The sequence below is a fragment of the Dendrobates tinctorius genome, unplaced genomic scaffold (assembly GCF_039654945.1).
Source record: "Dendrobates tinctorius isolate UK_male_01 unplaced genomic scaffold, ASM3965494v1 ptg000036l, whole genome shotgun sequence".
NCBI lineage: Eukaryota > Metazoa > Chordata > Amphibia > Anura > Dendrobatidae > Dendrobates > Dendrobates tinctorius.
This window is the reverse complement of record NW_027361704.1, coordinates 4,071,034-4,096,173: the sequence shown is the minus strand read 5'-3', so window position 1 is coordinate 4,096,173 and position 25,140 is coordinate 4,071,034. Positions and strand designations below refer to the sequence as shown.

The window sequence follows — 25,140 nt, the reverse complement described above, 5'->3', positions numbered from 1 at the left end:
TCTTGAATTTTTCTACCAATAGTCGTCTACGAAACTGATGTTTGTGGCACCTTGGTGTGGCTGAGCAGAAGAGTAGTTTGAGCTGTTGCATGAGATATGGTTCCCAGCACAGCAGACCTACAGCGGTCCCACACCAATCTCGTCTTAATGTTAACTTAAATTCAAAGCTGTAAATGCTGACTCACACCCTGCTACGTCATGCATGGTCCATGTCAAACTGCTGCTGTGCCATTATCAAATTTCTTCTGTTGGTCAATTGATGCCAATTTTCCTGGTGTCTGCACCTAATTTTTGGAAATGTCTGGACTACAAGTTGGGTCTCCTTCATGTGCTGCCTGAATGTGGCAGGACTCTCAGAGCACCAGGCCTACACCTTTCACTCATCCACCTGTTACTGATCATTGTTTACGCTAGAAATGCTGGTCCAAGCCCTGTCCCAGGCCCTGTCCAATGCATCTATGATGCACAATTATACTAATTGTACTCTGGGTCAATTGATGCCACTTTTCCTGTTGTCTATCCCTAATTTGAGCTGTTTTGGCAGCTTTTTGGCCCCCCTAAAATCTTGTCTATGCCTTTGGTTTTGCCTCCCATTGAATTCAATGAGGTTTATAAATTTACGATGAACTGTTCGCCAAACTTGTTTGGCGAACATAGAGACATTCATCAATCCAAACTGAACCGAACTTTGAAAGGTTCGCTTATCTGTAACCTTTATTGAGCACTTACATCAGGGTTTGCATCTACGTTCCCAAAAAATGGGAATCAGAAAGTACAATTACAATAAGACAGATGTACTTACTTTGGACTCTGTGTAGCTTCTATTTTAGTCATGACCTGTCTTTTATACAGTACATGCACAAAACTGTGGTCCACCACACTTGTCTGCCCATATAGTCAGACAGGACACTGACAGAAAGAGGACAGAGTACAAAGTTACTCCATATTTGTCATTATAGTGAATAATTCCGTCAACAGTATTCATCTGAATCACATTTTTTTCTGATTTAGGATGGAAACCATAATGTGCTCAGCATATAGCACAGGATAGTTGTTCTGACCCATAGAATAACACTTACAGTTTCTGCAAGAGGCTGAAAAGCATAACATTTAAAACGCAAAAAGCAGTTTCAGAAATGCTAATTTGTTTATATTCTGTCAGAGAAATTATAAAAGTTTTGCAAAAATAAGTTATATATGTAGTGGAATTTATATGTAATTGATTACACTTAAAAATACAGCACATTCGGAAAGATACAAGCCCTCCTATGTTTATATTGTTGAAAAAAATATGTATGGCTCCTGAACTACGACAATAAAAAGTGGGGAAAAAAAGTTTATATTTAAAGCAAGAACTGACTGTGATGCCATGTAATTAATGATGGCTGAAAAAAGCATATTGGCGGTCAATAAGCAATTAAACAGGACCTGCCACCAGGTCAAAATTGGCAAATTTCTGATCTTGTTTTATTCTCACAGCTCACGGGTATTGTTTTTTATTTTTTATTTTATTTTTTGAATTGTCCATACAGTTTACAGTTCCAGAAATATTAGTCTTTTTAGTTAGTACCCCAATATACAAATTTTTACGAATTTAACAGTATGATTATATAGAGCAGTCTAATGAAATGCCCATTAGAATCCTGCTGGGAATGACAGCTTGGCTATATAAATTAGCATCTTAGGTATGCTAAATAAAAAGGCCCATAATTCAAGAATTTCTGTAAGTTTCTAGAAGATTCCTGAAGAAATCGTGCATAAATTAATAGTATAGGTTAAATATAAGAATATATGAATTATAGTAAATCTCAGAATGCAGCTTCTTTCTCCACTTATGAGACACTTCTTCCCGTCTCATGAACTCCCAATCTACTATGGAAAAAAAAACAGCTCAACTCCATCAAGAGAGACTGCAGTTCACCATGGTGCCAAGTTGCACTTTCTATTATACTATTATACTATATGGAAAGGAGAAGAGTGAGGAGTAATGAGGAGCAGAGTCAGGAAACTGTCTGTGGTTGACACTCTTTCTGAGATCTCTCACAACTCTTATCTCACCTAGAGTTGGATTCACACCCATACAGCGCAGTACTGCAGTATAATGCCCTCCATGCTGAAGGTGCGTCTTAATGTGTATTAAAAAATGAATGAAGAGCAGAAATCCATCTCTGTGTGCTGTGCTATGCATGAGAAAAATCATTGCAGCTAGCCTGTGGAGGAAGGGGAACTGATAAAAATGCAGGATATAAGTGAAATCATGTACAAAAATAGTATTATTCTACAAAGGACAGCTTATTCTGAAAATATTCTTGAAATTACATTTACCTTTAAATTACATCTTCAGGATGCTGTAGACAAGCAGAACTTTTACATTTAAAGTGGGCTTCCAGTTTCGATTCCTCTGCATTTACTGTGATTCTTAAGTTATTTAATGCTTTAGAAAATTGTTCCCCAGCTGCAAGACAAACTCTCTTGCTGTTTTGGGCCTGGAGCTGTTTTTAATATTCATTAATTTGCTGCCTGACCTGAACTTGAATTCACACTTTCATGTATAGATATAAAATCATCAATAAGTGAATAAAACGAATAGTATAATCAGATTAAACTACTGTATATTTCTGCACTGTGTAATGCCACATCATTAGAATTGTGTTAGTGATCTATAATTAGTATGTGTGGGTAATATTAAACATGGATTATATGTAGGAAAAAAAATAACAAAATCAGGTCTTTGCTCAGTTTACTTGCACAGACGCCATGGCAGAATACTGACTTATTTTTACAATAATAACCACAAAAAGTCCAACTATAAACATTGATGCTGGCCAGAAAAAGTAGGAGATCATCTTTTCAGGTCCAAACTTCCTTATTAAAATAATGCTTTTTTGTCTTCCCTTAGGATCAAAATAGCACGTAAATGAAGAGGTCTTATTGAATCTTCCCTGAGTTTCTTGAACATGAATTTCCACTTCAGTGTTGTTTTCCTTACAGTCAGGAATATAGGTACACTGCAAAGAGAAAAAAAGTATCACAATTCTGAATATCCACTAGTAAAAAGGACATGTAGCCAAGCTGAACATACATAGGGATAATCTAATTACTACAGATTAATAAACAATGCACTGATCTTTTTCTTTGCTGTTTCCATGACCATGCTTTAAGACAAAGAAAGGTTTCACCATTTTCATAGATCTTTAGTTCTATACTATTCAAGCAGAGAAAATGGAAATTCCTACCATGATACTGATATAGAAGGGTTAATGGTTTGCCTTTATATCCCTTTAACTCCCTTTAATTCTTCAATTGCCTTTTACCTTTCATTGCTATGTTTTTTTATTCTGATGACACTGCAGACTATTAGTCTCTGCTTCAAGGAGACTATACTTGTTATCATATATGTTCTCAATAGTCAGTAACAACATGGTCTGGGTACATGCTAAACAAGTTATGACCCTGGTGTAAGCGATGGGGGCCACATGAGCTCCATAGAATTACATATTGTTGCAAATGTATAAAATATTGCCTTGTTTTCATTACGTCAGATAAAGTGATTTGCCCACGACGTGTGTGTGTGTGCAGTCTCCTTTGTCTCCAAGCACTTGTAAATTAAGGGCGTAAACTCCTAATTCGGCCTCACTGGTGATCTGGCAGACCTGACTTTGGTCAGAACGAAAACAGCTACAACAGTTTGGTGAGAAAATTTATTCTTACATTGGTTTGTATTTACAATCTTTCTCTGGATCTCTACATATCTCTGGGTAAGGCTGTACAACACGGTTCAAAAGAACCCACATCACCAGTGAGCAGTGAGTATGTCCGTATGAGAGTTGAATAATAGTGTAATAAGATAATAATTGTCATCTGTATTATCTGTCAATATGTTCTGGCAATATACTAATATACTACTAACTGGTTGTGTACTGGTGTACTGTGTAGCACAGAGCTGGGATACTCCGTGCAGTGTTGTTATTTTGGTCATTTTGGATTGGCAGTAAATCTTATGAGGCTGTATTTTTGTATAGGGCTGTGGTTTTTGGTTGTATTGGTTTCTGTTGTTTAAGAAGTTGGCTTTGGTGTTCTCAGAGTGTCAGTGGACACTGCTGTAGTTTCATAAGGTGTTAATTCCAAAGTGAAAAATAGGCAGGCTATGTGAATCCTTGTATATATGTCTATGAGAACCTCTAAATGAGATGAGAGATGAGTAGAGTTGAGCGACTTTTGGTTTTTTAGGGTCGAGTTTCGTTTCGTGAAAACCGACTTTTCCAAAAGTCGGGTCGATTATAGGGAAAAGTCGGGGTCGTCCCGAAACACGAAACCCAATGTACGTCAATGGGGAATAAAAGTCGGCAGTGAGAGGAGGACAGGAAACACACCTACAGTGCCCATTTGAATGCCAAAAGCATCAATTCTTCTTACTTAAGCTTGTCAACCTTAATTAACTTCATAATACAAGTTACGCACTGAAAAATGGGGGTTATTTGGCTAAAGTTGTGGGGGGGGAGGGCTGGCTCCAGGTTTTCATGTGCCCTGGGCGAAAGAGCGCCCCTTTAACACATACCACAACTCATCATGCTCCGATACGGCAGAGAAATAGCGGTATAGTACAATGAAAAATACTTCACTTTTTACATCTCATGACGAGGCCCATCTATTTCTCCATACAGAATCATTGGTCCCATATAATGTTTGAAACAGTATATGATGAGCTCCACATAATGCTACAGTATATGTTGGTCCCCATGGATGAAGCTCCACTGTCTTATGGGCCCAAATAATGCTCCAAACATAATGGGCCCCATTTCTAATGCTCTAGTGTATAATGGGCCCTGTAAATGCTGCTCCAGTGTCTGATGTCCACCTTTGGAATGTTCCAGTGTATGGTGGGCCCCATCTATCATTCTCCAGAGTATAGTGCTCCCCAAAAATTGCTGTCCCAACATTGAAAACAATCAAATAAGTCTCCTCGCTAGAGAATCCCTGTACTAGTCTGGACTCCTCGTCGTCCCCATCTTCCATCTCACTGCACAGTATTTCAACCTTGCAAGTGCTGTGATCCTGAGCAAGCAGGGGGGGCCCACTCGTTGGCACTTTCATCTGCAGCTTCCTCTTTGTCACCGTGTAAGATGGAACTGTATATGGGAAGGGTAACCTGAGTTTCATCAGGGTCAGATTCAGGCCGGGTAGCGTGCGAGGGGAATGTAGTGGTCTGGGTCAATGTACCAGCAGATTCATCGAGCAGTGGCTGGGCATCAGTGTACTTGTGTCGCCCCCAGGAGTACGGTCGCCACAGTGGCATTACCTTCCTCCTAGGGAGTGTGATGTCATGCTTGGGAGCAACAAAGGATCTCTCTAGCAGGTTAACTGATTGGGCGGCGTTATTCCCACGAGTCATGACCCTCCAAACAGCGTTCATGAAGGCAAAGTAATTGTTTTACGTGGGCAGTATGGTTGCAAAGCTGAACCTTAAAGGAATGTCCAGAAGGGCACCACCAGGAGTGGAGCCTACTGCGTAATTTGACTCAACACGGGCAACCTCAACCATGCCAGCTACAGAACAGATGCACACATTGCAAGCTTAATTCCGCTAACGAACGAGACTCCGTCATGCCCCGCGGTCCGAGTCCGGCTTACTAGAGGGACACGTGAGGCTCTGGCACATGAGATTGGCCAATAACTGGTGTGTCATGCCCTTACATGTCCGTGGCTGCATGTGCGCTACACTGAAAAGGCCAGCGTTTGTCGCTTAGAGGTGCAGATAACCCGCTGAACAAGGTTAGTGATGGGGATCTGTGATTACAATTATTACCCGCGAACGATGATTTCCCAGTAAGTGCAGGTCAACCGCAGTTCCGGAATTAGGCCTAACCGTCATTCCTGAAAAAATGAAAAACTTACGTGTGCAAACCACAGGTGCTGTAGCTTGCTTAACAGCTCGCCAGCCGTTCTCAGGCCCAGTATGGATTACACGTGATTGCACAAAGGTTAGAAAGGGTACCGTATCCCCAGATAACATGTATGGATAGCATAGTGTACACATTCAAAATATGTCTATACATCAGGAGGCAGGCTCAGACGGTGTTAGGCCCAGTATGGATTGCACGTGATTGCACAAAGGTTAGAAAGGGTACCGTATCCCCAGTTAACATGTATGGATAGCATAGTGTACACATTCAAAATATATGTCTATACATCAGGAGGCAGGCTCAGACGGTGTTAGGCCCAGTATGGATTGCACGTGATTGCACAAAGGTTAGAAAGGGTACCGTATCCCCAGATAACATGTATGGATAGCGTACACATTCAAAATATATGTCTATACATCAGGAGGCAGGCTCAGACGGTGTTAGGCCCAGTATGGATTGCACGTGGGTGCACAAAGGTTAGAAAGGGTACCGTATCCCCAGATAACATGTATGGATAGCATAGTGTACACATTCAAAATATATGTCTATACATCAGGAGGCAGGCTCAGACGGTGTTAGGCCCAGTATGGATTGCACGTCATTGCACAAAGGTTAGAAAGGGTACCGTATCCCCGGATAACATGTATGGATAGCGTACACATTCAAAATATATGTCTATACATCAAGAGGCAGGCTAAGACGGTGTTAGGCCCAGTATGGATTGCACGTGATTGCACAAAGGTTAGAAAGGGTACCGTATCCCCAGATAACATGTATGGATAGCGTACACATTCAAAATATATGTCTATACATCAGGAGGCAGCCTCAGACGGTGTTAGGCCCAGTATGGATTGCACGTGATTGCACAAAGGTTAGAAAGGGTACCGTGTCCCCGGATAACATGTATGGATAGCGTACACATTCAAAATATATGTCTATACATCAGGAGGCAGGCTCAGACGGTGTTAGGCCCAGTATGGATTGCACGTGATTGCACAAAGGTTAGAAAGGGTACCGTATCCCCAGATAACATGTATGGATAGCGTACACATTCAAAATATATGTCTATACATCAGGAGGCAGGGTCAGACGGTGTCAGGCACAGTATGGATTTGACGGCCCAGATTACACAGCGGAGGAGCAGGGAGAGGTAAAGATTGCAAATGCTGGGGCCCTGCCCAAGCAAGGGGGGCCCACTCGTGGGCGTCGGTACTGGCACTGGGCCCCTCATAGTACAGCGGTGTGTCTGACGGCGGGTGTGCACCACCACCGTCAGAGACACTTGATTGCACTATGAGGGACCCTGTGCCAGTGCCCGTGCCCAAGAGTCGGCCTACCCACCTGTCCAGGGCAACGGCACTCGCACGGTGTCGTGCGCTAGGTGGTGACCCCGGCCATGGGGGGGGAGGCAGCACAGTTAGGGAGTTTTAGAAAGTGGCATATGTTGATGTTGGACATTCAGCTGATGCAAAAGGCGAAATAGGTGAAGTCCCAGGAAGAGGTGGACCAAAGCAAGCCATTTTTCTGTCACCCTATGTGTCATCAGGGGAAGGTGGGACAAAATCCTTGGAAACCCATGCATGGTTCATTTTAATGAAGGTTAGATCATCCACATTTTGGGTTGACAGACGGGTCCTTTTTTCTGTCAGGATTGATCCAGCTGCACTGAAGACTCTTTCCGATAGCACACTTGCAGCTGGGCAAGCGAGCTCCTGTAAGGCATATTGGGCCAATTCAGGCCAGGTGTCCAGTTTAGCGGCCCAATAGTCAAAGGGGAATGACCTGTGTGGGAGAACATCGATATGGGAGGAAAAGTAGTTTGTAACCATAGTTGACAACTGCTGTCTCCTGTCACTTTCCATCGATGCAGTATTACCAGTTGTGTGAGCGGTATTTGAAAAATCAGTCCACAACATTGTCATGAAACCCCTGTCTCCAACGCCACTTCTGCTGTGTGCACCACGAACACCTCTGCCAAGCTGCCCCCGGCCCGTACGGCTCGTGTGAGAACCATCACCGCTGCTGTGTGCTGGGAATGCCTCAAGCAACCGATTTACCAGAGTTGCTTGTTTATTAGCCAATATTAGGTCAAGGTTCTCCTGTGCATGATGTTTTGTAATTTGCCTTTATAGTGTGGATCCAGGATGCTGGCCAACCAGTAGTCGTCATCGTTCATCATTTTGGCAATGCGGGGGTCCCTTTTTAGGATCCGCAAGGCATAATCTGACATGTGGGCCAATGTTCCCGGTGTCAATGATGCACTGCGAGTGCTGGTTGGAGGAGCACTTTCTGGCAAATCCACATCCCTCCAGTCACGCACAAACCCTGTACCAGACCTTGCCACGCCAACATTTTCACTTGCCCCACGAGATGCATCCTCCTCCCCTAAGTAATCATCCCCATCATCATCCTCCTCCTCCTCTTCTTCCTCCACCTCGTCCAGGAGAGGTCCCTGAGCAGACAATGGCTGAATGTCATCAAGGATTCCCTCCTCCTCATCCTCCTCATCAACATTGGCTGCAGACGTCTGCTCCTTAAGGTGCGTCAACGTTTGCATGAGCAGACGCATAAGTGGGATGCTCATGCTTAGGATGGCGTCGTCTGTGCTTATCAGCCGTGTGCATTCCTCAAAACACTGAAGGACTTTACAGAGGTCTTTCAGCTTCGACCACTGCACACCTGTCAACTCCATGTCTGCTCTCAAAGTGCCTGGCCGTGTATCCTCCCACAAATGCATTATATCCTGCCTCTGCTCGCACAGCCGCTCCACCATGTGCAGGGTGGAGTTCCACCTTGTTGCAATGTCGATAATGAGGTGGTGGTTGGGAAGGTGGAGCAATCGCTGCAGCTTCTGCATACGAACGGAGTGTACAGGCGACCGGCGGATGTGCGCGCACAGTCTTCGCACCTTCTGGAGCAGGGCTGTTAACTCCGGATAATTTTTGAGGAAGCACTGCACCACCAGGTTCAAGGTGTGAGCCAAGCAAGGTATGTGGCTGAGTTTTGAAAGGGCTATGGCTGCCACAAAATTATGGCCGTTATCACTAACTACCTTGCCTGCCTCAAGATGTACACTGCCCAGCCATGACTCAGTTTGTCGCTTCAAGTACTCGGCCAGTACCTCGGCGGTGTGTCTGTTGCCCAAACACATCATCTGCAACACAGCCTGCTGACGCTTTCCACTAGCTGCTCGATAGGGGGACACATCGTGTGCAACAGTGGCAGCTGCAGATGGAGTGCTCGTACGACTGCGCTCTGTGGACGAGCTTTCGCTTCTGGAGGAGGAGGAGGAGGAGGAGGGTCGAACGCCTACAGCCAACTGTTTCCTATACCATGGGCTAGGCAGCACTGTCCCACCACCGCTGTCCCCTGTGGACACTGCATCCACCACATTAACCCAGTGCGCAGTGATGGACACGTAACGGCCCTGGCCATGCCGACTGGACCATGCATCAGTTGTGAGGTGCACCTTTCCGCTCACTGACTGCTTGAGTGCATGGACAATGCGGTCTTTCACATGATGGTGGAGGGCTGGGATGGCTTTGCGAGAGAAGAAGTGGCGACTGGGTAGGTCATAGCGTGGTACTGCATAGGCCATGAGTTCGCGGAAAGCTGCGCTTTCCACTAACCGATAGGGCATCATCTCAAATGAGATTAGTTTGGCAATGTGGGCGTTCAAACCCAGTGTACGCGGATGAGAGACTGAGTACTTTCTTGACCTACTCATAGTGTCTGGGAGGGTGAGCTGGACTTGAGAGCTGCATATGGTGGAAGTAGCGGTGGACAGGGCGGACTGAGAGAGGGTTGATGATGGTGATGGAGTTGTTGTTCTTTCTGATGGCCTAGAATCAGTCTTTCGTTGATATAACAGTGGGATTCCCTGACTGCTGTGGCATTGCAACGACACCTCAACATTTGCTGCTGTGCTAACCGATGGGCTTACAGTGGGGGAAACAATGTAGCGTTGCTGACTACCTTCGTTGTGATCAGTTGCACATGTGGCACTTGAGGTTTGGTGTTGTGTCCACGCTTGCAAGTGCATGCTGGTTAAATGTCTAAGCATGCAACTGGTATTCAAATTTTTCAGATTTTTCCCTTGGCTAAAGGTCTTTGCGCACTTCTTACAGATAACCTTGGCCTGATCATGAGGATTTTGTTCAAAAAAGTGCCACACTGCACTCTTCCTACTTTGGCAGACATTTTGCGGCCTAGCACGCTGTGATCTTTTGACCCTCTGGACAAGCTGTCCAGCAACTCTTTTGATGTTTGGAACCTGTCTTTGGAGTGCTCCGGGCCTGCCAGATAACAGCTGTTGCGATGTCGATGTCTGCTGTGAATGCTCCTCATCTGAGCTATTGGAAGCAGCACCCTCTTCCCCTAATGGATGCCAATCTGGGTCAATAACTGGTTCATCCATCACCTCCTCTTCTATGTCATGTGCACCTTTCTCTGTGTCACCGTGTATGGTGGTATAGTGTGCGGGAAGGGGCACCTGAGTCTCATCAGGGTCAGAATCTGGCTCTGTACACTGCGAGGACAATGTAGTGCTCTGAGTGAATGTACCAGCAGAATCATCCATCAGCGGCTGTGCATCAGTGCACTCCATGTCAGATTCATCTTGGCCTGGGTAATTCACCATTTGACTTGATAATCCAGGCATGGTATGTGAAAACAGCTCCATGGAGTAATCAGTAGTATGGCCTGCGTCATCCTTCAATCTTGGTTGGGGTGAAGGACACAAGGAAAGGTGTGGTTCATGAACATGAGCCTCCAATGACGACTCAGTGCTTTTACTTTTTACAACTGAAGAAGAGGAGGCGATAGAGCTGGAGGCTGAGTCAGCAATGTAAGACAAAACTTTTTCCTGATGCTCTGGCTTTAAAAGCGGTTTGCCAACTCCTAGAAAACTAAGCGTTCGAGGCCTTATGTAGCCAGACGATGACGCAGGCTCAACACCTCCTGCATTCGGTCCTATTTTGCTCTTGCCACTACCATCAGATCCACCACCAACACCATCATTACCAGCTGCCAACCCCCGCCCAATTCCACGGCCTCTTCCACCAGCCTTCCTCATTTTTGGTAGAAATGTAGACAAAATCCAACAAACTATATAGTAATGTAAAACAAGGTACAAGGTGTCTATAGGACAGGGGAGATTTTGAATTTCTGCAGACACTTGTGGACACTGGACACTTTTGGATTGTGTGAGGCCCACTGAGTATCTGAGCGCTCTGTCAGAGGCTCGATGGCAGAGCTGTGACCAAAGTGACTAGAGGATAAGGGAGATTTTTAATTTCTGCACACACTTGTGGACACTGGACACTTATGGATTGTGTGAGGCCCACTGAGTATCTGAGCGCTCTGTCACAGGCTCGATGGCAGAGCTGTGACCAAAGTGACTAGAGGATAAGGGAGATTTTGAATTTCTGCACACACTTGTGGACACTGGACACTTATGGATTGTGTGAGGCCCACTGAGTATCTGAGCGCTCTGTCACAGGCTCGATGGCAGAGCTGTGACCAAAGTGACTAGAGGATAAGGGAGATTTTGAATTTCTGCAGACACTTGTGGACACTGGACACTTTTGGATTGTGTGAGGCCCACTGAGTATCTGAGCGCTCTGTCACAGGCTCGATGGCAGAGCTGTGACCAAAGTGACTAGAGGATAAGGGAGATTTTGAATTTCTGCACACACTTGTGGACACTGGACACTTATGGATTGTGTGAGGCCCACTGAGTATCTGAGCGCTCTGTCACAGGCTCGATGGCAGAGCTGTGACCAAAGTGACTAGAGGATAAGGGAGATTTTTAATTTCTGCACACACTTGTGGACACTGGACATTATGGATTGTGTGAGGCCCACTGAGTATCTGAGCGCTCTGTCACAGGCTCGATGGCAGAGCTGTGACCAAAGTGACTAGAGGATAAGGGAGATTTTTAATTTCTGCACACACTTGTGGACACTGGACTCTTATGGATTGTGTGAGGCCCACTGAGTATCTGAGCGCTATGTCACAGGCAGAAATTGGCTAGTGTATCACAAACTACAAGGTGTATGTAGAATTGGGCAGAATTGGAATCTCCCTAGAGTGCAGGTCTGTAAGAACGGAACATGTCCTCGACTTATTCTCAGAGTGACTCACTGATAGCTTCACTGTGGCTGTGATAACAGCCGTTACACGGTACTGTGTGAGGAGCGTACACCGCTGTATGGTGTGAAAAAATGCACGCTCAGTACCTCAGCAGGACAAAAAAAAAATTGTGATTGCTTTTAAAAAGCAGTTTGCGGAGCAGTGGGTAAACAGCAATGCAGTAATGTCAGGAAGCCTTAGAAGGCAGCCCAACAACCAACACCACTGATACACCACTATATAGCCTCCCCTTGCACTGCACAGTGACTGGTGTGTTGTACAGGCAAAATCACTAGCAGCAGAAGCAGTTTTTTTTCTTCTTCTCAGCAGGACAAAAAAAAAAAAATTGGGATTGCTTTTAAAAAAGCAGTTTGCGGAGCAGTGGGTAAACAGCAATGCAGGAATGTCAGGAAGCCTTAGGCCTCTTTCACACATCAGGTTTTCGCCGTCAGGCGCGATCCGGCGCTTTTGACAGAAACCGGATCCGGCGAAATGCAATGCCGGATCCGGTTTCCCCCCCATTGACTTGCATTTGCGCCGGATCGCGCCGGATGGCCATGCGTTTCATCCGGTTTTCGCCGGATCCGGCAATGTGTCGCAATGTGTCGCGATCCGGCGTCTGGAAAAAACGTCTACTGTAACGTTTTTTGTCTCCGGCGAAAAAGCCGTACCCGCCGGATCCGGCGCGTCCGGCTTTTTCACACAATGAAAGCCTATGAGCGCCGCAATGCGCCGGATCCGGCGAAAGCCGGATCTGGTGGCCGGATCCTGTTTTTTTGGTCTGAGCATGCTCAGTAGCTCTACCCACAGGAGATATATAAAAGCAAGACAATGGGACCCTCAGCCACACCCAACATGCCACCCAAGCCAAGAACCAGGAGCAGGAGAAGGCAGCAGACATCTGCAGCAGCAGCACCATCAGCACCACCCCAAATGGAGCAGCATGCTGAACGGGAGGGGAGTCCAGAAGCAGATGAGAGACGGTGATTATCAAATCCCCCATTCCTCCAAACTAGGGCCATGGAATATCAAGATATTCATTGGCCCTTTGTTTCTCTTTATTCAACAGCCACCAAAGAGATGCAGCAGCAGCAGCAGCAGAAATGGCATCACTGGCAGCAGCAATACCCACAGCCATGGAGTCTGGCCATCAACAGTACAGCACATCTTCTTCTGGGAGCCCTCCCTCGCATCGTCAGCGTTTGACGGTAAGTTTTTATTTCCAAAATCCATCATCTCTGTAATATATGTCTATTCATTGCCTTTTATTTCAAAACAGGAATCACAAGATGAAGAGGAGCTCCCAGAAGAAGAAGGAAGGGGTGGACAGACACCTGGAGTGGGCTCACAATTGGTAAGTTTTTTGCATCAAACGCAGAAACACAACATCACACTACACACAACACATAGAAAACAATGTTCTGCAGACCACACACAGCAAACAAATGCCTACATCCAAAGACATAACATTTTTTGTTTTCTTCTCTAGTCTTCCCAATCTGGTGCTCGGCCAAGAGGTCCTCGCAGTGCCTCCCAGGGTCGTCGGCGACAGCAACGCGGCGGTCACCAGCGTGTAAGTATAAATATTTTTGCTTTGTTTTTTTGCACTTTTTATTTCATTTCTTTTGTGGAGGCTAATTATGTTATTTTTGTCTTTTTCTTTAACAGCCTTCACAGCGTGCTCCCGACTCTGACGGTGAGGATGGAGGGATTGATGTGGACCGCCTCATCGATCTCGTCAGAGAAAGGGAGCCGCTCTGGAATATGGCTGACCGCCGCCACGCTGACCTGATCATTACCCGACGACTCTGGGAGGAAATCTGTTCTCTCCTTGTGGGCCGCTGGGAGGACCTCGAAGCTCGGGCCCAGATTAAAGAGCGTAAGTATATACAGTAACGGTTGCTTGATGTAAACCAGTGTTTCCCGAACTCCAGTCCTCGTGGTCCCCACGGATCATGTGTTCAGGATTTCTATTTACTATGGAAATCCTGAAAACATGACCCCTGGGGACCATGAGGACTGGAGTTTGTGAAACACTGATGTTGTATACTAACCACTCCTTTCTCGTTTCAGGGAACAGAATTGTGAATCGGTGGCGGTCTGTGAGGGATCGTTTCAAGAAGGAGTTCAATAAAGAGATGCGGGCCCCGAGTGGATCTGGAGGACGCAGGAGCAAGTACAAGTACGCACAAGCCCTGTCGTTCCTCCGGGAAACAATGCTCACCAGAAGGTAAATATTACACACCACATGTGAAAAAAATGTTAGATGTAACTTTTTTTTTTCAGCCAGGGCCATACCATGTCAGTATTTTAATTGTTTTTTTTCTCTTTATTACACAGCACGGTGAGCAGCACTCTGGAGCCTGCACGATTGGACACTTCTGAGGCGATCCCTGAGGAGACCGGCACCGAGGGACACTTCGACCACCCCGGTACATCTGCACCTTCCCAGCCTTCCCACACATTCGACCCATCTGTCCCATCCACCAGCACAGGAGCATCGTGGCCGCCTACATTACATGAAGCTGCTGGTGAGGAGATCGCTTTCCCTTTACCCCACCCTTCTGCCCCTGCCGCCTCTAGTACACCTGCGGGTACTGGGCGGCAGCGGCAGAGGGGTCAGGAAAAGAGTTATGCGCAAGAGTTATTGCATCTGAATGCATCTTTCCAGAACTGTCTCAAAGTCTTGTCAGAGCAAATCTCCGCAGGCTTTCAGCAGATCAACTCCAGCATTCTGGAGGTGAAGACACTTCTGCAAACCATGCATTCAGAAGCAAGATCTTCGCCAAACCACACCTTTTTCAGGTCTGTTGTGGAGCGCATGGCAACACTATCTCCTACCCAGCAGATGCATGTAATGCATTCGTGCCACGGTGCTCTACAGCAGGTTACCTCCCAACCTCCACCTCCCACCACTGTAGTTCCTCCACCTGCACCCCCTCCAGCCACTTTCCATCCTCCCCCTCCTATTACATCTGCACCCCCTCCAGCCACTTTCCATCCTCCCCCTCCTATTACATACCAGCAAACTCACCAGTACCAGACATCTCCCCACTTCCAGCAACCTGCCCCGTCCCAAACTCCTTCCCCGTACCAAACTCCTTCCCCGTACCAAACTCCTTCCCCATACAACTTTCCATCAACATCATCTGCTCCTACAGTCCCTGCCCAACCCTCCACTCCACCGCCCACCACCTCTTCTGCCTCCCACATGTCCACCCATTCTGTAGCTTTTTCCACACCTTCACCTCTAACTGTTCCTTCCCCACCACGATCCCAGTCCTCTCTCCACACACCCAGTGTCGAAGTGTCCCGCAGCCCCTCCAGCAGTATTTCCACCCCACAGTACACAGATTTGTAATGTTTTTTTGTTGTAATAAAAATGCCCATTGGGTTTAAAACCTTTATTAAAAAAGTTTTTTTCACTTTAAAAACATAAAAAAAAAAAAAGTTAAATAAAAGTTAAATTATCGTTTCACAATGGTTGTCTGTCATTTCTTTCTGCGGCGAACTATGTTTTAAAAAAAGGTTAAATACAGGGTATTTCAAAGGTAAAAAGGTATTCAAAACCAGGTATATAACTGTGGGTAAATTTTAGCTTTTTGCCACAGTTGTGTTCCTGGTTGTGTTTGAAGCAAAGTATTTCACCTAAAAAGTTGTGTTTATTGTTGGTGATTTCCTACCAATGTACACAACTTTTGTTAAAAGGTGAAATACTTTGCATAAAACACAACCAGGTACACACCTGTGGCCTAAAGGTAAAAATAGTAAGACCATGACAAGATAGCCAACTTTGGTTGGCAAAGGTATATACTGTTGGTCCAGAAGGTACACAAGTTTAGGGCACAAATCTTTCACACTCTGTCATCCCAGTGTACTCTGCCTTGAGGTGACATAAAGTATAGTGGAAAATTGTCCCTGAAACCGTCACAGAACTTCTAGTGGTAATATTTCCAATGACAACATCCATCTTCGCCAGTAACTTGCTCTTCTCTCCAACCTGCACTTTCTTCTCTACAACCTGTCAAAGAAGGGCTGTAGGAACATGCTATATCTAGTTTTCCAGTAGCCAATCCCGTTCGGAAGGCCACAAGGGTCAATTTTAAAAACCGGATCCGGCGTAATCCGTCGAAAAACGGATAGAAAAACGGATGAACCGGATGAGACGGATCCGGTTTTGTCTGTCAAGAACAAGACGGATCCGGCAGAAAACCGGATCCGGCACTTCAGGTTTTACAAAACATTTGCCGGATCCGGCATTCCGGCACGACGCCGGATCGCGCCTGACGCCGAAAACCTGATGTGTGAAAGTAGCCTTAGAAGGCAGCCCAACAACCAACACCACTGATACACCACTATATAGCCTCCCCTTGCACTGCACAGTGACTGGTGTGTTGTACAGGCAAAATCGCTAGCAGCAGAAGCAGTTTTTGGTGTCTTCTTCCCTGCCTAACGCTCTCCCTACAAAATCAGCAGCAGCAGCAGCAGCTCTCCCTATTGAGATCAGCATGAGTAACATGGCTTTTATACCCCCTGTGACGCCCCCCAAAGCAAGCCAATCACTTGCATGCCCTTCTGAAAGATGGTGGTGACCCGTGCCTATGTCATCACGTTGCCCACAGTGTCCGTGGATCCTGATTGGCTGAAAAAGAGCGCAAAACAAACTTTTGAAACGCGACTTTGGCGCGTAAGTCGCCGACCTCATGGCCGACCTCATCCTAGGGTCGGGTTTCGTTTCATGAAACCCGACTTTGCCAAAAGTCGGCGACTTTTGAATTTTTTCGACCCGTTTCGCTCAACTCTAGAGATGAGTAATTGAGTATAAGGGATATAAATTAATCCCTGATTGATGAGGGGTTCCAATTAGGAATGGTCCTCTGTATGTGACAGAGGACATTATTCAACTCACTTTGAGCTGAATTAGGTGGATTGATTGAGATAAGGGATTTTTGTTATCTTCTCTTTGTAAATTCAAATGACCACTGAAAAGTGAAAGAAAAAAAATCCTGAATGAGCACGCATGAATGAATCATCACCATTCTGTGAAGATTGCAGAGGAGTTCTAGGGGTACTGAGTCAAGAGGCATAGCCCTACAGAATTTTTTTCATGGACTCCTAATAATTGTTACCTTTCCAGTTCTTGTGGAAGGTCCAGGACGGGTACGTTACAGATATTTCAATCTACATCTGAGATTGAATGAATTGAGAAATGATATAGCTCATGTTATATGTGGCATTACATTGTAAAGGTTCCTGGATGCATTTGGCCAGAAAAGAGCAAGGCTCGGTTACTCACATTATACAGTTACCTGCTCTATAGTGAAATCCCATGATTTTGAGAGTTTTGCAGAGATTGATTTTGATTAAGTCTAAAAGAACTACTGCCTTCTGTTACTGTGTGAAGAATGCTACATTTCTAAAATTCTGATGGGAGGGGGGAATGATATGGCTGAGCGGTTCTCTTCTCTCTCTCCGTTGTTATCTCTGCTGAGGGTCTAATGGGAGGATTCACGGAGCTGCGCTCAAGATTCTCTGTGTTTCTGTCCTTGGCATAAATACTTGCTAGGAGATTTGTGCATTTTAAAGTAACAGTACTTAATTGAAGTGGAATAAAATTTTGTAAGTTGAAGTTGGAAGTTGAAAGTAAAATATGGTGCCTAATTTAGAAGGAAATTGTAAGTGATTGTTTGGTCATTAATGCATTTGAACCTGCTTCTAGTTGTGTGATTGATTTGTATAGCAAATTGTGGATCAACAAAGGAGGTAGCCGACTGTATGGCTGGTAAAGTAGGTTAGAGGCCTATCACACCTGGGCTTTCTTACTTTAGTCAGTGGGTTTTTTTTGTGGGTGAGAGGCGAGGGCAAGGAGCCTTCTGGATATGTCTTGGCAGGCTCACTCTGACTTGCTATGTGTGGCCTGTAAGACAAAGGTCCAGGCACACAGAAGGGCATTTCAGAACAGAGGTGAGCTGTCTAAGTTGAAGCAGCCTTCCCATGTTCCATGGAGCTGGGCTGGAAGGAAAAAGGCCTATTCCTATTCTAGCCAGCTGATCTAACAGGTGAGAGGCAGAGATCCTTCTCGTTACATCCTGTAGGTCTACCGGGTGAGAGGCAAGGAGCCTTCCCGCTACACCTAGGCAGGCTCCCTCTGACTTGCTATGTGTGGCCTGTAAGACAAAGGTCCAGGCACACTAGAGGGGCATTTTAGAAGAAAGGTGAGCTGATGGGAGAAAAGGTTCAAGCCATGGGCAACTTAGTCTGTGTACAGTCGGTGCCCCCAATGGGATCCAAGACACCTATGCAAATTGTAAAAGACAGAGAAGAAAGGAAGCAGTAAAACAAGTGGGACCAATATTGAAAAAGGCAAAAATACCAGAGTGTGAATGTTTGGATGTACAAAAAGGCACAGACAAGGGAAGAAAATAGCAAGTGAATAAATGATGCTTGAGAATGTGCAGCAGTATGGAAGGTGTATTATGAATGTTTTGATTGACAAAGTTTAACCATATACCCAGACAAAACAGAATGGACTTGTAAACACTGTGGTCAGACTCAGACAAACCCAGACTGAATAGCTACTTGTGTGACCTGTGCTACTGACCTAAGTGAGTTCCGCTAAATACTGTCCAGACAAGATCATATGTAGTGACATAAGAAGCTGACATAATAGTGTGGTTAGTGGGTAGTGGGGACATTGACCTTTGAAGAGTAAGCTGACAGTAGACATCAGACGACCAACCACATCAGGACCTAGAAGGACGACTAGAATAAGAAAGATGCGGGTGTATTATCCCTGGAGCCCTTCTGACAAGCTAGCTTTGCTGAAGCAGCTGCCTGACCCTGAAAACCAACCATTCCTGTTTTACAGACACATAAAGGAAATACAGGAGACATATAAGTGTACCTGGGCAGACCTAGAGAGGTTGGTGAGTTTAAAGGCAGGTGACGCACTAGGACATATAATTAAGACACACACAGATGTGGCAAAGAATCAGGCTTGGGGCATGGATGATAAATCTGCATGGTCTGGGGAGACGTACTGTGAGTCACTAAAACAGTGGGCTGCAGTGGAACAATCAGAGCAGTCCGTATTCCTGACTAACGTTACACAGCAAAGAGGAGAGAGTCTAGAGATGTACTTTGGACAGTTACAGCTAAAATGGGCAGACATGGGGTACATTTGCATAAACCCACTTGATGTTAGAATACTGGTGAATGCATTCATTGACGGTATGAACAAAGACTTACGAGACGCGGTACAGACAGCCAGACCTGAATGGAGATCCGAAAGACCTCCTTAAGGTAGCTAAAGTAGTTGAGCAAACAAGGACGATAAGATGACCTGTCATGTATGCTGGAACACAAGGAAAATAGCGGAGATGAAGCAAGGGACCTAGGGACATAGAAACAGTGAGGTGCTGGAATTGTGGTGAGAATGGGCACTACGCCAACCACTGCAAAAACCCTATAAAAGAGAGTAAGCAGATCAATCTTCCACCTCCTCCATATTCAGACTAGGAAACTGGCAACCCAGTGACGCATGTGTGCCCTGTTCTTGTCCCCTCTGGACCTGGCCCTGCCTTGATGACCACCATAACAATGCTGGGAGGGAAAGAGGCAGAATTTTTGATTGACACTGGGGCAGCCGGTACTGTGGTACACAAAGATTTGATAATGCCAGACATGATTACTAATGAGATTGTGGAATGTGTGGGGGTAGAGGGGCAAGTGACAGAAGCCCCTACGACTAAACAAATAAAATTAAAATTATGAGATAGCCAAGAGGTGCTTGCAAAACTTATTGTTAGTGACAATACCCCTATGAATTTACTGGGAGCAGATGTTTTGAGTGCAATCCAGGCCACCATACAGTACTCTCCTGAGGGTATTACAGTCACACGTCCCCTCTCAGATAAACATTTGTGTAAGATTGCAGCAATGGTGTATATGACAAAAGTAGTGAAACTAAAACCTGACACCAAAATGCCTGAGGATGAGGAAATGGGACAGGTGCCAGACACTGTTTGGGCAAGGGGAAAAACTGATATGGGTCAGCTGCCAATTCCCCCTGTCATGATTAAATTGAAAAAAGGAACCACTCTTCCTTGTTTAAAGCAATACCCCTTGAGCCTAGCCAAATCAATGGCCCTGAGCAGGGATATTAAAGAGAATTTTAAGGCAGGAGTTATGTTGCAAAGATCTTCCCCCTGCAACACCCGTTTGTATCCCTTTATGAAAAAAGGACCGAAGGGTTCCCCTGACACTTATAGAATGGTTTATGACTTAAGGGCTATTGATTTATGTTACAGAAAGTGTGACCTCAATTACATAGTAACATAGTAACATAGTTATTAAGGTTGAAGGAAGACTTTAAGTCCATCTAGTTCAACCCATATATTATCCTAACTTGCCCGAACATGTTGATCCAGAGGAAGGCAAAAAAATCCCATGTGGCAAACAGTAAGCTTCACATGGGGAAAAAAATTCCTTCCCGACTCCTCATACGGCAATCAGACTAGCTCCCTGGATCAACGCAATATTAAGGAAAGTAGTGTATATACCCTGTAATATACTTTCAAGAAAGGCATCCAGTCCCTTCTTAAATTTTAGTAGGGAATCACTCATTACAACATCATATGACAGAGAGTTCCATAGTCTCACTGCTCTTACAGTAAAGAATCCGCATCTGTGAGTATGCTTAAACCTTCTTTCCTCCAGACATAGAGGATGCCCTCTTGTCCCCGTCACAGGTCTAAGAGTAAAAAGATCATTAGAAAGGTCTTTGTATTGTCCCCGCATATATTTATACATTGTAATAAGATCACCCCTAAGCCTTCGATTTTCCTAACTAAATAACCCCAAGTGTAATAACCTGTCTTGGTATTGCAGACCCCCCCAGTTCCCTAATAACCTTGGTCGCTATTCTCTGCACCCGCTCCAGTTCAGCTATGTCTTTCTTATACACCGGAGACCAGAACTGTACACAGTATTCTAAGTGTGGTTGCACTAGTGACTTATATAGAGGTAAAATTATGTTCTCTGTTGTGAGTTCATCTGTTCATTCATCTTTTGTGTCCGAGAATCTTCCTCTTCTGGTGAAGGAAGGTAGTGAGGATGATTTGGATGAAAGAAACCAAACACCTGATCAGGTGGATCGTGACTGGGTAACGGGAACTACAGACTGGATATAAGGCAGCCGACGCCCTTCTGAGTCGCTGGTGATTTCTCTGCTGGATTCTTGGAGACCAGTCTAGTTCCTGCTTCCCAAAGATAAGTTTTTGCTCTGCTATTGAACTTATTAGTTTTGGTTTTGCTTACCTTGTTTTTTGAGTTCAGCCATCCCCGGCCGGGGGTGTGCTGGATTCTTTTTCCTTGATCAGTGTTCTCTTTTGCTCTGCTTCCAGAATATTCTGAGTGCTGATATAGGGTTTGAAGTCTAGTGATTTCAGGGTCCTTTTTGCTTATCAGTTGTGTTGGTAGTATTTTTTGACAGGGTTTTCTCGGATTGCAGACAGCAGCTTTTCTGTCCTGTCCTTTTTAGTTAGCTTGGGCCCCATCGTTTGCTCAACCTATCTTTCTATCTGTGTTAGTGTTTTCATCTTGCTTCACCGTCATTATATGTTGGGGGCTGCCTATTGCTTTGGGGTCTGCTCTGGGGCCGTCAGTTTTTCTCTTTTCTCTCTTTAGGCTTGTGTAGATCTCCGGCTGTGACGAGGTGTCTAGGATCACCGTAGGAACACTCCACGGCTACTGCTAGTTGTGTGATAGGATCAGGGGTCTGCAATCCGCTAGTTTCCTACCTCTCTGATTTTCTGGGCTGAGCTTGTGTTTTGTTTTTTCCTCCTCGGTGACTCAATCATAACAGAATCACCAGCCATACCGCAGATTCTAGGGTACTCAAAAGCAGGAAGGAATTGTTTTTTAAAAAAAAAAAAAAAAAAAAAGGTGTCAGAATTTTTTTTTTTGTATATTTTTTCCTCTTTTTCTCTGAGGCTGCAGGAGGAATATTTTTTTTCTGATGGAGTTTAAGCAATTGTCTGATTGTGTGGAGCAGCTTGCTGCTGAAGTGCGAGGAATTTCTGCCTATCTTGCTCATTCACACGCTGCTGAACCAAAAATCCCCACTCCTGATGTGTTTTTTGGGGATCGGTCTAAATTTTTGAATTTTAAGAATAATTGTAAATTATTTCTTGCCTTGAAGCCTAACTCATCGGGGAGCTCTGCGCAGCAGGTTAAAATTGTCATCTCCTTGCTGCGCGGCGATCCCCAGGATTGGGCGTTTTCTTTAGTACCAGATGATCCTATTCTAGCTAATGTGGACGCATTTTTTCAGGCCTTGGGGTTGTATGATGAACCTAATGCTATTGATCAAGCTGAAAAGACCCTGTTGGCACTGAGCCAGGGTCAAGATTCTGCAGAACTGTACTGTCAAAGATTCTGAAAGTGGGCGGTCCTCACCACTTGGAATGATGGTGCCTTGGCAGCTCTCCTTCGGAAGGGTTTGTCGGAAACTGTAAAAGATACTATGGTGGGATTTCCTGTTCCCTCTGGTCTTGACGATTCTATGTCATTAGCCATTCAGGTTGAACGTAAAATTATATGGGAAACGCTGCCACCTGTTGAACAAATGTCTGAATCTATGCAATGTGATAGAGTTTTGTTTAGGGCGCAACGTCAGTAGTTTAGAAGACGTAATAAGCTATGTTTTTTCTGTGGAGATGCCTCTCACCTTATTTCTGTCTGCCCTAAACGAGAGAAATGTTTTGCACACACATTTGCTGTAGGAGGTGTACAACCTAAGTTTCTTCTGGCAATTACTCTGATCGGCTCCCTGTCCACATTTTCTGCTAAAGCCTTTGTGGATTCAGGAGCGGCCTTGAACCTTATGGATTTAGATTTTGCTAAACGTTGTGGTTTCCCTATGACACCCCTGCGGATGCCTATTCCTTTGAGGGGTATTGATGCTACTCCTTTGGCAAAGAATAAACCTCAGTTTTGGACCCAGGTGGTAATGCGGGTCGCCCCAGACCATCAAGAAAATTGCAGATTTTTGGTGTTGCATAATTTGCATGATACCATCGTGCTGGGGTTCCCCTGGTTGCAAATCAATAACCCAGTTTTGGATTGGAAATCTGTGTCTGTGGTGAGTTGAGGTTGTCGGTGTGCTCTTAGTGACACTCCTGTTTTCTCCACCTCTCCCCAGTCGCATGAGGTTCCTGACTATTTGGCTGATTTTTATGATGTGTTTAGTGAGAGTAAGTCTGCGTCTTTGCCTCCTCATAGGAGTTATGACTGTGCAATTGAGCTGAGTATAAATTTCCCAAGGGTCGACTTTTTAATTTATCTGTACCCGAATATGAGGCTATGCGTTCTTATATTAAGGAGTCATTGGAGAAGGGTCATATTAGACCATCCTCTTCACCCTTGGGTGCTGGGTGTTTTTTTGTGGCCAAGAAGGATGGTTCATTAAGGCCCTGTATTCACTATTGCTCCCTTAACAAAATTACTGTTAAATATCAGTATCCGTTACCCCTGATTTCTGACTTATTTTCTAGAGTTGAAGGTGCTTGTTGGTTTACCAAGCTTGACCTCAGCGGGGCATATAATCTTATTCGCATTAAGCATGGGGAAGAATGGAAGACAGTGTTTAATACTCCGGAGGGACATTTTGAGTACCTGGTGATGCCTTTTGGGCTCACTAACGCCCCTTCTGTCTTCCAGTGCTTCATGAATGATATTTTCCGGGACTTTGTGGATAAGTTTCTGATCATCTATTTGGATGATATTTTGATCTTTTCCAGGGATTGGGACTCTCATGTGGAACATGTTCGGACTGTGTTCCGGATTTTGAGGGAAAACTCCCTGTATGTTAAGGGATCGAAATGTCTTTTTGGTGTACAGAGGATTTCATTTTTGGGATTTATTTTGTCTCCGTCAACTATTGAAATGGACTCGGCCAAGGTACAGGCCATTTTTTGATTGGGTGCAGCCCACTTCTTTGAAGGCTATCCAGAAGTTTTTGGGTTTTGCTAATTTTTATTGAAAGTTTATAGCCAATTTTTCTGTTATTGCCAAACCATTGACTGATTTAACTAAGAAGGGCGCTGATTTGCTGAATTGGTCTCCAGAGGCTGTTTCTTCTTTTCAGGAGCTGAAGCGGAGGTTCACTTCTTCTCCTGTTTTGCGACAACTCGATGTCTCACTTCCATTTCAGGTGGAGGTGGATGCTTCAGAGACTGGTGCAGGAGCTGTTTTGTCCCAAAAAGATCCTGTAACATCTATAATGAACCCCTGTGCCTTCTTTTCCCGAAAGTTCTCTCCTTCGGAACGCAACTATGATGTGGGGAATCGAGAACTGTTGGCCATGAAGTGGGCATTTGAGGAGTGGAGACATTGGTTGGAGGGAGCTAGACATCAAATTGTGGTCCTCACTGACCACAAGAATTTGATCTACCTTGAGTCAGCTAAACGCTTGAATCCGAGACAGGCCAGGTGGGCCTTGTTTTTCACACGTTTTGATTTTGTGGTCTCCTTTCTTCCGGTCACTAAGAACGTTAAGGCTGATGCCCTCTCTAGGAGTTTTTAGGCCGATTCTCCTATTGTGACCAAGCCTGCTACCATCTTAGGTGAGGGGGTGGTTCTTTCTGCCATCTCGCCTGATTTGAGACGTGCTCTGGAGAAGTTTCAGGAGGATAAGCCTGAGCGTTGTCCCAGTGGTAGGTTATATGTTCCTGACCAGTTGAGGAGGAAAGTGATGTCTGAGGTTCATTGCTCCACGTTGGCTGGTCATCCAAGTATTTTTGGTACTAGAGATTTGGTGAGTCGGTCTTTTTGGTGGCCTGCCTTGTCTCGTGATGTCAGAAATTTTGTGCAGTCCTGTGGGACTTGCTCCCGATCTAAGCCTTGTTCTCGTTCTAGTGGGTTGTTGATGCCTTTGCCGGTACCCAGGAGGCCATGGACCCATATTTCAATGGATTTTATTTCAGATCTGCCTGTCTCTCAGAGGATGACTGTTATCTGGGTGATTTGTGATGATAGATTCTCTAAGATGGTCCATCTTGTACCACTCCCTAAGTTGCCATCTTCCTCAGAGTTGGTGCCCTTG

The 25,140-nt window shown here is 45.1% G+C and overlaps 1 protein-coding gene across 2 annotated transcripts in view; it reads right to left on the bottom strand.

Annotated features, from left to right (window-relative positions):
• Positions 1-1,128: 1,128 nt before the first annotated feature.
• Positions 1,129-25,140, bottom strand: part of LOC141087866 (putative calcium-activated potassium channel subunit beta) — a 917,788-nt gene continuing 893,776 nt past the window's right edge. For both annotated transcript variants that reach the window (XM_073573696.1, XM_073573695.1), the window contains exon 4: positions 1,129-3,008. In XM_073573696.1, coding sequence (XP_073429797.1) covers positions 2,736-3,008 — 273 coding nt within the window. In that variant the 3' untranslated portion in view covers positions 1,129-2,735. The remainder of the gene's footprint in view (positions 3,009-25,140) is intronic.